This window comes from Lissotriton vulgaris, chromosome 1_1 (assembly GCF_964263255.1).
Source record: "Lissotriton vulgaris chromosome 1_1, aLisVul1.2, whole genome shotgun sequence".
NCBI lineage: Eukaryota > Metazoa > Chordata > Amphibia > Caudata > Salamandridae > Lissotriton > Lissotriton vulgaris.
In genome coordinates, this window is record NC_141685.1 from 206,156,596 (window position 1) to 206,169,730 (window position 13,135).

General features: G+C 46.6%; 1 protein-coding gene across 1 annotated transcript in view; it reads left to right on the plus strand.

The window, feature by feature from the left end:
• The window catches only part of MPL (MPL proto-oncogene, thrombopoietin receptor), a 294,761-nt gene extending 290,524 nt beyond the window's left edge, over nucleotides 1–4,237 (plus strand). The window contains exon 12 of the mRNA XM_086935961.1: nucleotides 3,007–4,237. Within this exon, the coding sequence (XP_086792087.1) occupies nucleotides 3,007–3,582 (576 nt within the window). The 3' untranslated portion in view covers nucleotides 3,583–4,237. The remainder of the gene's footprint in view (nucleotides 1–3,006) is intronic.
• Nucleotides 4,238–13,135: the final 8,898 nt, after the last annotated feature.

The following is a 13,135-nucleotide window of genomic DNA, read 5'->3' on the forward strand; positions in this document are numbered from 1 at the left end:
CTCTAAACAATGATTGTGCAGGCTGCTCATCTGTCTCCCTCAAGTTAATGAAGTTCCTAGACCCTCCCCAGCTGCCTTTCCTGAGCTGATATGAATCACATGCCCACAGCTAGCCCACCCTGTCAACCGGTTTAAGCCATTTCTCTACTCCAGGAGCTGTTTTCACGCCTCATAAACATCAAGTATTGTCATCCATCCGCTGACAGGCTAGTGCAAATTAGACACCAGCAGCTTTAGATAGGAAAAAGGTAACTTTCTTAAAGTTAACTTTTCTAAATATTTATTAAAAATCAAATTTCACTAGTAAATTGTTTTTTAATAAATATAAAAAATAGTGTCTGAACTATTCCTCTCTGTTTTCCCAAATCTGAATAGAAGAAAAAAATGTTTCATCTGCGCACTAGTTTTCCTCACTCAATAGCCACACACCCCAATGTGAAAATACCTTTTGTGGGCTTGTCGTTGCAGGGACATGGTAAGATTACATTTTTACATGTACCACTTTTAAATACCAAGGACCATACTTTCTGGGCTAGAAGGCCTTCATAGGAGGTGACTTATTAAATATATAAATGGAAGTTTTCCTGTCAAAAGTGTTATTTTGCCAGGTCAGAGGCTAGTTTGAACTGCAGTAATCAGACTCCAATGGTCTGAGGCTATATTTTCCTTGTTACACTAGTGGATGGCACAATAAGTGCTGCAGTCAACATGTGACATTTAACTTTCCATGCCATGGTTGTAGTTATTACACTATATACTATTGCCTTACAGGACAGTTGAATATGGCAATCACAGATTAGATCATGTTTACATGTTTTAGGGATCAGAGCACAAACACTGGCAATGGACTGACTGTCATCAAAATTACTAAAATGAAACCAGGGAATGAACCTTCTCTGACTCCCCTTACGATATCTTAAACTCACAAAAGAGAGAAGGACAGTAAAAAACAGGCCCAGGGATGAAAACCTGGGTTGAGTTATAAGGTTCCTGTCCCCCGTGCTATATAATAGTCATTGCTAAGTAAGAAACAAGAGAGAAAGAAAATAGAAACATTCCTTAATACTGCCCTCACCCACTATGCAGTGGCATGCTTCATCATTGAGGTGATTGGGGTTGTACAAGGGTACTTGCATGGGGATTTAGGGGTAGTTAACCCTCCTATACATCCACAATCACCTCAATTTTTAATCCTGCCAAGGGGAACCAAGAATAAAGGTAATAGAAAGGTAACTCCTTAAACAGTTTTAATTTATATTTGTTCTGCACTTGAGATCCCTTCTCAAGGGAATATTTTTCCTTAATACTAAATTCCTTTTTCTACCTTCTATCTATCTCCCTCACCACTGTATATATAAAAATAAAACAGGCCGTCCAGTGTGTTGGTCTGCAACTGGACGTTTGCAGCAGCCCTATGAAGAAGCATGCCACTGCATAGAGGGTGAGGGCAATATTAAGACATTATAACCTTATAACTCTACCCAGGTTCTCATCCCTGACGCTGTTCTTTAATGGACTGCCCGTCCCAGAGTGCAGAGTCTAAAAATAGCAATAAAATTAAGCAGAAAATAGAGATGACCAAGGAAAACGAGGTATTTTCTTGCAGACACTTCCATCAGATCATTACATATACCAGTCAGCCCTCAATGGGCTTTTGACCATCCCCATCAATCTATAAACCATCTCCTGATGGTCCCCAGACTCTGATCTTGGCCTTTAAGGTCACTCAACCACCAGCCATCGTATACTCACAACTGGTTCCTAGACAACCTTGGTCTCCCTAAGTGACGTTTATAGCACTCCAAAGGGCCTTTGGCCATCTATAGATTGACATCAGACACTCCCAGTTGAATTTTAAAGAAGTCTGTGATGACACTCAGAGACCCTCGTTATGTACAGTATCCCTCACTAGGCTCTAAAAAATATTTAGTCTTCCGTCAGACTGCATCATTCCACTCTGAGACATTCTCAGCCAACACTTAAATGTCCTGCTCCAGCCCTCAGAGATTCTCAGAATATCCTCAGTGACTTTAAGGTTCAGGCAGATTATTGCCACCCAGCATTAGCTACCCTGGCTTGCACTCAGTGAAACCTTAAACATCCCTCCCTGGTCATTAAGCTCCAGTAGATGACCCTCAGGGAACAATCGGACTGTCCTTAGACATCCTTAGCTGGCCCTCCGGGACTCCGATGCAGCCCTGGATACCCTAAATCTCCTGTCTGCTCTCCCGGCTCACTCTTAACAAGCCTCACTGGCCCTCAGTGCGTTCGTTCAACTCCTCCATTACACTCTTAGGTATGACCAGTCATCCCTCAGCTTGTCTTCAGGTACCATAGCTATGTTTTAACCACACATCTGCTCTCAGATATCCTGGTGTGCCCTTAAGAGTGCTTTCGTGTGTCCTCACTCTATGACCATGGTCTCAGAGAACCCCATGCTGGCCTCACCTAATCTGTTCATGAAATGCTCTGAGTTGGTCTCAAAAGCTCTTGTCCTCAAGAGTCTTTGAAGCCAATCAGTTACATCCAGAACACCCTCAAGAGACCAATGAGTCGCCCAGCTGTTCCTTTCACTCCCTCAGCTGGTCCTTAAAGATCCTCTGCCTTTAGGCAGTATAACAAAGCCTTTAAAAGACCCATGTTGTACCCTCAGAGACCTTCAAAAGTCTTCAGAGCTCACCGCAAGACACAACCAGTTGGTCTATCCTTTAGATACCTTTATCTAGTCCCAAAGCACCCCTTTTGTTGGCCTCCATACACCATGGATCTGGTCCTTAACTGGTCATAAGTGACTGGAGGAAGTCTGCCCTTGCCCCTCCTCTAGCTACTTCACTGAGACTATGCTGTACTGGCCTATCACAGGCACTGCCCTGATGGGAAGTCCTCTTGTTAGCTAGTAGCCCAGGTTGCCTCTGAATGAGCCACTTTCTTCTCCCATCTTTCCTTTGTAATCAGCACAACCTTCAGACTTCTCTTTTTCACCCAGGGATTATTTTTTCTCTGCAGCCCACTCCATCCTTCTACGAGAAGCCATCGGAAGACTCGCTTCTGCCTTGTCTATTGGAAGTCCTCTCTGAGAAGAACATGACACCCAAAGGGGAGGACGTCACCCCAGATGCTCAACGTGGGAAGCTAACACAGAGCATGGCATGGCCGGTCACTGGCACCCACCCTGAGGACCCACCACTGTCAGAACCAGGCGTGCTGCGCAGCCTGCAACAGGACTATGTGGTCCTTGCTCCCAGTGGTACTTCCACCAGACGCTACGAGAATGAATACAGCAACGGCGCTCTGGCCAACACCTTGAACCTTGGGGTGCTGCTCCTCAGTATCCCCAGAAACCCTACTCAGTCAATGGAGGATTCTCAGGAGGGAAAGGACAGACACTACACCAGCTTCACCAGACCCTGGCCAGGGCAAGATGTCTACCGTGAGTGCGAGGTCTACCATGAGCGTGTGGCGCTCTGGGGAGTGTCTGACCCAGGAGAGCGGGAGGGCTGGACCCGGGAGCCCATGAACATGACAGACATCCCCAACCACTCCTACCTGCTGATGGCAGAGACCAGTAACTGGAGTCAATGATGGGGGTCAGAGTCTAGGTGCAAGGAGAGGTGCAAATAAAGGGGGCAGGGATGGGATGAATGTCTGGTGTCAATGTCTGGGGTTAGAGTGCATTCAGTGCCAGGGTCACTTACTATCGGGTCTGGTGGCTTAGTGGACTAATGTGTCCACTGTAGCAGCCTGTGTTCGACCTCATGGTCACAGGTTCAAATCCCAGCAGGTCCACTCAGCCTTTCATCCTTCTGAGATTGATAAAATGAGTACCGTTGGGTAACAATAAACATCTGTTATTCAGTGCCAAGAGGCCCTTCTGGGTGAACCTGCACTTTACAAATACACACTTTATGTTATGCCATTGACAAGGATCAGAGCTTAGCATCAGTTTATGGGTTTAGGGACTGGAGTCAGGGCCTAGGGTCAGAGGGAGCCAGAGGCTGGGGTCAGAGAGTGATGCAAATGAGTAGGGCGATGGACTGTGATCATTGGTTAGGGCCATGCACTGGGATCAGGGGCTGGAGACAGTGCCTGGGGAAAGAGTGGGTCAGTCACTGGAGTCAGGTCCTCAGGACTATAGTCAGTGCCTGGGGGCAAAGACGGACAATAGCTGGGGTCAGTGCCTCAAGTTAGTGACTGTGGTCAGTGCCTGGGGTCAAAGACAGGGTCAAAGACTGGAGGCAGTGCCTGGCGTCAGCGACAGGGCAGGCCCTGGAGTCACAGACAGAGGTTACAGATGGACAATGACTGGGGTCAGTGCTATGGGTCAGAGACTGGAGTCGGGCCATGGGTCAAAGAGTCGGGGTCTGTGGTCAGTGCCAGGGGTCATCTTCGACTGGGGTCAGTGCATGGGGTCAAAGACAGGGTCAATGACTGGAGGCAGTGCCTGGTGTCAACGACAGGGCAGGTCCTGGAGTCACAGACTGAGGTTAGAGATGGCCAATGACTGGGGTGGTCAGTGCCTCGGATCAGACTAGAGTCGGGGCACAGGATAAGTGAGAGTCAGTGACTAGAGTCAGTGCCTGAAGTCTGGAACGGGCAGTTACTGGGGTCAGAAACTGGGAACGAAAACTCAGTTTAGGGACTGGAGTTAGTGTGTGAAGCAAGTGAAAGGCAGGTCCTAGGTTCACAGACTGGAGTCAGATATGGGCAGGTCCTGGGGTCAGTATCTTGGCGTAGAGACCGGGTCAGTGACTGGGGTCAGTGCCTAGAGTCAGAGACGGGCAGGTCCTGGGGTCACAGACTGAAGTCAGTGACAGGCAGGTCCTGGGGTCACATACTGGAGTCAGAGATGGGCAGGTCCTGGGGTCACAGACTGGAGTCAGAGATGGGCAGGTCCTGGGGTTAGTGCCTTGGGGTAGAGACCGGGTCAGTGACTGGGGTCAGTGCCTGGAGTCAGAGACAGGTAGGTCCTGAGATCACATACTTGAGTCAGAAACGGGCAGGTCCTTGGGTCACAGACTGGATTCAGAGAGGTGCAGGTCCTGAGGTTAGTGCCTGGAGTCAGAGACGGGCAGGTCCTGGGGTCCCAGACTGGAGTCAGTGACTGGCAGGTCCTATGGTCACAGACTGAATTCAGAGAAGGCAGGTCCTGGGGTCACTGACCCTGAGTCAGAGACTGACAGGTCCTGGGGTCAGTGCCTGGAGTCAGAGACAGGCAGGTCCTCGGGTCAGAGCCTGGAGTCAGAGACAGACAGGTCCTGGGGTCACAGACTGGAGTCAGTGAATAGCAGGTCCTGGGGTCGGTGCCTGGAGTCAGAGAAGGGCAGGTCCTGCGGTCACAGACTGGAGTCAGAGATGGGCAGGTCCCGGGGTCAGTGCCTGGAGTCAGAGACGGGTAGGTCCTGGGGTCAGTGCCTGGAGTCAGAGACAGGCAGGCCCTGTGGTCACAGATTGGAACCAGAGACAGGCAGGTCCCTGGGTCACAGACTGGAGTCAGAGACGGGCAGGTCCTGGGGTCAGTGCCTTAGGTAGAGACCGGGTCAGTGACTGGGGTCAGTGCCTAGAGTCAGAAATGGGCAGGTTCTAAGGTTAGTGCCTTGGAGTAGAGACCGGGTCAGTGACTGGGGTCAGTGCCTGGAATTAGAGACAGGTTTGTCCTGGGATCACAGACTGGAGTCAGTGACTGGAGTCCGAGATGGACAGGTCCTGGGGTCAGTGCCTGAAGTCAGAGACAGGCAGGTCCTCGGGTCAGTGTCTTGGGGTAGAGCCCGGGCAGTGCCTGGAGTCAGAGACGGGCATGTCCCTAGATCACAGACTGGAGTCAGAGAAGGGCAGGTCCTGGGGTCAGAGACTGGAGTCAGAGTCGGGCAGGTCCTGCAGTCAGAGACTGGAAGGTCCTGGGGTAAGTGCCTGGAGTCAGTGACGGGCAGGTCCTCGGGTCAGTGCATGGAGTCAGAGATGGGCAGTGCCTGGAGTCAGAGACGGGCAGGTCCCGGGGTCAGTGCCTGGAGTCAGAGACAGGCAGGTCATGTTTTCACAGACTGGAGTCAGAGACGGGGAGGCCCTTGGGTCATAGACTGGAGTCAGTGACGGGCAGGTCCTGTGGTCACAGACTGGAGTCAGAGATGGGCAGGTTCTTGGGTCACAGACTGGAATCAGAGACGGAAAGGTACTAGGGTCGCAGACTGGAGTCAGTGTCGGGCAGGTCCCGTGGTCAAAGACTGGAGTCAGAGACTGGCAGGTCCTGGGGTCAGTGCCTGGAGTCTGTGACGGGCAGGTCCTCAGGTCAGTGCCTGGAGTCAGAGATGGGCAGGTCCTGGGGTCAGTGCCTGGAGTCAGAGACAGGCAGGTCATGTGGTCACAGACTGGAGTCAGAGACGGGGAGGTCCTTGGGTCACAGACTGGCAGGTCCTGGGGTCAGTACCTGGAGTCAGAGACAGGCAGGTCCTTGGATCACAGACTGGAGTCAGAGACGGGCAGGTTCTGGGGTCATTGCCTTAGGGTAGAGGCCGGGTCAGTGACTGGCGTCAGTGCCTAGAGTCAGAGATGGGAAGGTCCTGGGGTTAGTGCCTTGGGGTAGAGTCTGGGTCAGTGACTGGGGTCATTGCCTGGAGTCAGAGACGGGCAGTTCCTGAGATCACAGATTAGAGCCAGAGATGGACGGGTCCTGGGATCAGTGCCTGGAATCAGAGACTGGCAGGTCCTATGGTCAGTGCCTGGAGTCAGAGACAGGCAGGTCCTGTAGCCGGTAACTGGGGACTCAGGTTACAGACTGAGGTCAGCAGTCAGTATCAGGAACAAGGGTTAGCGATTGGTGTCACTGTGGTCAGAAAACAGATTCAGGGTGCAAGGTCATGAAATAGTGCTAGTGTTTACCGTGTTTGAGGTCAAGGATTGGGAGGAGGCCAACAACTAGTGCTGGGACAGTGTTCATTTCCTGTGGTCAGAGACTGGGGTCAGTGACTTAATTTACAGACTGGCATCAGAGCTAAAGATCAGAGACCAGACGCACTGACTGTGATCAGAGACTCAGGCTATGACTGATTTCAGTGACGGTAATCAGTGGCCAAGACTACGGACTGGTTTTAGTGACTGGTGACAGTGATTGTGATCAGTGGGGGCATCCGGGGACTAGCGTTAGTGCCTGAGGTAATTGCTGAATGCCAGTGACTGGAACAGTAGTAGTTAGTATGGCTAGTAAGTCCAGCCCATTCATGCACACTCCCACCATTGACAGGAAGCAAAGCTCTCAGGCTTCCCAGGTCCATGCATGAGTAGCTCATCCACTCCAGATTTTCTCTTTGCCTTCATGATTTGTAGTCCAGTTTATTCCCATTCTAAAACTATGACTTCAACTCCCAGAATGCAGAGGAAAAATAACTAGACTGGCTGAGATAAAAAGCATACGCCTCGGAAACTTGAAAGATATTAGGAAGAAATCCTTGGTCCGCTGACGTCCTGGGATCACCGTTAGGAGACCTGTCTTCTCTCCATATTAGTCTGTACTGAGGCACAATTTCTAAAGCTGCGACCATAGGCTGCCGGGGCTGTGTGTGGCCAGTTAGGCCAGTCACTTTTTTTCTTAGAATTCTGAGACTTGTCTTATTTAACCAGTATCAAACCAGGACTAAACGTCCCATAATTCTATGAAGAAATTAGGTGTGGACTAACTAATCATGCAAGGAGCTAGGAAACTTGGCAGCTCTGAGAGACTCAAATCCGCAAGACCCCATGTTCTGCTGGTATTGCATAGGTCATGTGCTCTTCAATTGCCAGTCAGCTATGGCCTATAGATATTGAACTTCCTTGGAAGCATGTAGTTTTTGATGGCTGAAGGTCAATGATTTGTATTAGGGAGCACCGCCACTCCTCTAGAGCCTCAATGTTTTATCCCGATTGCATGTGCCTTGGAGAAGTTGGAGGTTGTGAGAGGGGATTGGGGAGGCTTATTCCTCAATACATTTTAAAGACTCATCAGTGAGGAACCCATGATGGTAGCAGCAGGGGACAGAGTGCCACCTATGAGGAAGGGAGGTAGATACAGTTCAGGACTCACTGAAGGCCTCCAGACGAGAGCCAGTGTGGATTTATGACTCGAGAGATCTCTGAAGAGGAGACAGTTATGTCTAACTCTGTGTCTGACTGAATCCTCTGGATGAGACGCTTGTGTACAGCTCTCGGACTCACTGAAACCCTCTGGACATGGAAGTAATGTACAGCTCTAGGACGCACTAAAACCCTCTGAGTGAGACAGTTGTGTACAGCTCTAGTACTCATTGAAACCCTCTGGATGAGATGGTTGTATCAAGATCTATGACTCACGGAAAAACTCTGAACAAGAAAGTTGTGTTGATTGATTGGTTGGGCAACTAATAAAGCACAAACAAATACCCGAGGGTGTCAAGGCGCTGAAGAGGTTAGTCCGCCGTGGAGCAAGAGCATCATCCATATAATAGAAAAGAAAACCTTACAAGCCAAAAAGCCAGGTCTTCAGGGACTTACGAAAAGATAGATGAGCTCTATAGGACTAACTAAAACCCTCTGGATGAAAAGTTCTGTACAGCTCTATCACTCACTGAAACCCTCATGACAAGTATGTTGCGTACAGCTATAGGACTCACTGAAACCCTCTGGACATGAAAGTTGCGTACAGCTCTAGGACTCACAAAAACCCTATGGGAGAGACAGTTTTGTAAAGCTCTAGGACTCAATGAAACTCTCTGGGCAATAAAGTTGTGTATAGCTCTAGGACTCACTAAAAATCTCTGGGTAAGACAGTTATGTACAGCTCTAGGACTCACTGAAACACTCTGCATGAGAAACTTGTTTACAGATGTAGGACTCACACCCTGTAGATAAGAAACTTATGAACAGCTCTAGGACTCCCCGTCTGGATGAGAAATTTGTGTACTGCTCTAGGACTAACTAAAACCCTCTGGATGACAAACTTGTGCACAGCTCTAGGACTCACTGAAAACCTCTCAGTGAGAAACTAAAACTCACTAAAACCCTCTGGATGAGACAGTTGTGTACACCTACAACACCAGGACTTACTGAATCCCTGTAGGGGAGACAGTTGTGTGAAAGCTTTAGCAGCCCACGAAGCCAATTGGATGAGAGAGATGTGCACACTTTTAAGACTCACTGAAAACCTTTGGAGGGGACGAGTGTGAATGTAAAACTGAGTTGTTGATATGAACACCTCTCCAATACTCACACATACACGGACACAGCTTGTCGTTGAATCCCTGCTGCTGGCTGTGCTGTCAAGCCTTCTAAGAAGCGAAGCAAACACCCTACAAGGGAGTGTACTCCAGCCACCACTACTCAAGTAAGCTGAAGCTCGGAACAGAGGGAGCTAGCTTGGAGATTCTCACAAAAGGTGTAACCAGCTGGATCCCTCCCAGCTCTAGCCATCAGAAAGGCCACTGGGATTATCTGTTTCTGCAGCTGCTGTTTTTTTGTACATAATTATGCATTTGCCACACACGCTATCATCTGCTGCATAATATGCAAATTTGACAACAACAAAATGTTTGTAGCTCAAATGGATCAAAAGTTACCAAAAGAGTGGCCACATGTGTTTGTGCAGTGGAAAGCTGGGCGCAAAAAGCTGACTGGACATCTTTAAACTGCTTATCTCTCTATAGGGATCCTAAGCTGGTACTATTAAGGTAAATTATTTGCCCAGATCGTGTTACCATGTACAATTATGACAAACCAATGAAGTAATACTGGTGAATAATGAGCCCCATTTCATTGCATAACTGGCCTTTTACTGCCGCATAATTTAGTCAACCTTGCTGCATAGTGCACTTATGACAATCTTAAACATGGCGGCGCTGTTTGTAAAATTAAGAGAGACACACAACAAAAGTTTTAAAACACATTAAAAATGATCAATACCTGTCACAAAAGCCATTCTTATAGCTTTGGGGGAATTGGGGTTTGGAATTTTCTGAATTGTCTCGCTTGTAGGAATGTGATGGTTAGTAGCTGTGTTGTTACTGTAATTAGTAGTTCTGACAGCAGCAATGAATGGTGCAAGCAGAAGTGGCCTCCGGACGAAGGCCTTGGCACTTTTTTTTTATTTTTTTACAAATTAAGCACTGTTTTTACATAATTTGATTCTCCCCTGCTGCATACTTCCAGTGATCCTGGTTATACTGTGGATGAACCAGAAGATGTCAGGCCCTTGCTGACAGTACCATGGGTGACTAGGTGAGTAGAAAGGGGTGCTGCTGCCACCTGAGGCAGAGAGAAGAGGTGGTGCTGGTGACTAGGGCTGACTGTAGAGAGTGGTCTCACCTACCCTTAGTGGGGGCTTGTTCAGGGCTTGGAGCTCATGCTTCTTTTCTGCGTGTTATGGGACATGGACTAGTGCCGCGTGGCCAGAGCTGCAAACTCCTGGACTCTGACAGATTGTCACACGCCCTCTCTAAACAGCAGGTTGCCACGTGACCTCTGCATGTCGCCACAGAATGCATACCGCTCTGCTTAGACACTTTTCATGTATGCCCTCACTTTAAAGACAGCTGTCACTTCTCATTAGATGGAACATCTCCAACTTAGATAGGGCATTTTCAGGACTTAATTTTCAAGAATCTTATTGCTGATTATTCACATTAACACCATGCAATGTGTTTGAAAGTTATATCAAAAACCCACCAGGGTACTGCTTGCTTATAATAAAATGTTATACTTCACATTAACCAATCTTTCTTCATAATAAATATTATTTATAAACAATGTCTTTCTCCTCTTTTTCATTTTCAAGTATAATAATTCACATCTCCAGCCATGTCCATGCAAAAATCTGCATTTACCTGTGCTTATGTGCGTGTATGTTGATTTAACTGGCTCTGATGTTATGATGAGCACTGAGGTCCATCAGAAAAAGTAAACTGAGGTTTTAGGCAGATTGCTTGATTGGCATGCAGCACAGTCTCTCACTGATCCTTCTACCCTCTGATCCAGTCCAGGGAACCAACCTTTGCAGCAGAGTCTGCTCTTTGTTTTCACCATACCCTGGTGCACCCCATGAGCTAACTGAACTGCTTGTTGTTTGAGGCTTCTGGGTAGAAGTAACTGTGGAGCTTGCATCAAATTGCCTTCCGAGGTTACAGAGAGTTCTTGCCTAACTTGGTACAGGGCTTGTATTTTTGATCTGGCCACCTCGGTTCTTCAGGCGGAGTGGTTGTACAGTGCATTCCAGTCACTGGCCCGCACTACAGTGATTGGCATCGGAAGGCAGTCATCCTGCTCCATGGCTCCTACTGATGCAGCGCTACTCCGGAAAAAAGTTCTAAACCATGTCACCTTTCCCTGAAGTACAAAATCCATACATCTACTCATCAGTGGGCCCATAACACTGTGAGTTACTCGCTAGACACTTTCATCCTACTTCATGGATCAGTGAAATTCAAAGGAGAGCTGCTGTATCATGGCGGAGTGTCTAAATCAAACTAAATATTTATACTATTTACACCTGCAGTTTAAATGAGTTTTACCATGGTTCATTAACAAGACATTTCATTCAGACACACCAACCATTATCGTCGACGAGTAGGAAAATACAAGACCAGCAAAGTTTAGCATGTCTGACAGTTTATTCTCTTGAATTATTTCTTTATTCAAAGTAACTTTTAAAAGTAAACTTTATTTCAGATAGTCACTTTCATTTATTTAAAAGTTTCAGAAATAGACATTATTATTTAGATTTCTGAATACAAGTTTTAGCAAAAGACAGATAGTTCCCAAAATTAATTTTCCCCTAACTTCCCTAACTAATACCCTCATCTAAGGCTCAGTTCTCATTCAAAGAAATAAAACATTTATTCAAGAAAATCTCAGCATTCCAGCAGCATCTCTGGAGGAAATTGAAGAGGAGCATAATTTTATGTAAAATCGGTGGTTTTTATACACTATTTCACTAACGTTATCTATCTAAAAAGTAACTATCACCACAAACTTGGATTCTGATTGGACAAATTTGGGATGGATGAGCATCACCTCATCATTTTAACATTCAATTCTGTTGTGTCAGCTAAATTTTAAAAGGTTCTTTGTTTAAGAAAGACTTTGGCCTAGTCACATCCTCAACTGGCAATTCCATGCATTTTTCTCACGTTCAGTAACTCAAGCATCCATCTTCTTGGCAGTCATCAGGACTTCCAGGGCATATTGGCCTTGAACTGTCTTTGTTCATGCACAAGCAGCTCGCATTCAACTCGGACTTGGGCTGCGCGTGCTCAGTTCATTGTCTATTCACAGTTAATAGAGCAAACATATTTTCATTAGGCCTTACGAGCCAAAATGGGAACTATCATAGAAACAAACACAAAATAATGTTAAATATGGAACTATAGCCCTTCTGTTTACCTCCCCCCATACTAAGGTTTCTCTGTTAGTTATTACCTAGCAAACAAGCGACATAGATGCAATTTATACTCACTTATCCTCCGAGTTCTGCCTCAAATACATGCACAAAAAGCACATTTATGTTGTTTTTGTTCATTTCAAAGCTTTGCATTATTTTACATCACGACATCAACATTATTAGTTAGTTATATTTCTTCATGCAGGCAGATTAGTATTCCCACGTGTATATGTGTGTGCATTCTATACTACGTTGGTTAATATTTTCCACAGCACACAATTAATAAAGATTACTGTTATGAGGAAATGACTTCACGAGGGGTATACAAAATTTAGTTTTCCCACCTCGCTCCATCAACTCCCTCTGGTGATTTTATCACCAAATATCTCCCACATTTTTTGAAATTTTTAACAAAACATGTTTTGAGCTCTTCAGATTAGTATGGTTTATACTTTTGTATCCTTTTCTTTAGTTTCCTTAAAAACTTTTTCTCGAAATTCCTCTAGCTCTATATCACAGTTTTCCCTTTCTCTTTCTCGTCTTTCTTGAATTGCCTTCTTTATCGATTTTCTAACAATCCTTCTCTTTCTACATATGCAGCATAATCTTATCATCAGAATCACAAATACTGTTATTGTTACTGGAATTAGTATCTTACCTAAAAATGAACCAATGTTTAACTGCTGAAAAACTTTTACCAAGTCGTTCAAGAACACCCTCAACCTTCAGTGGTTCAATTTCTTTGTGCAACTCTGTAAT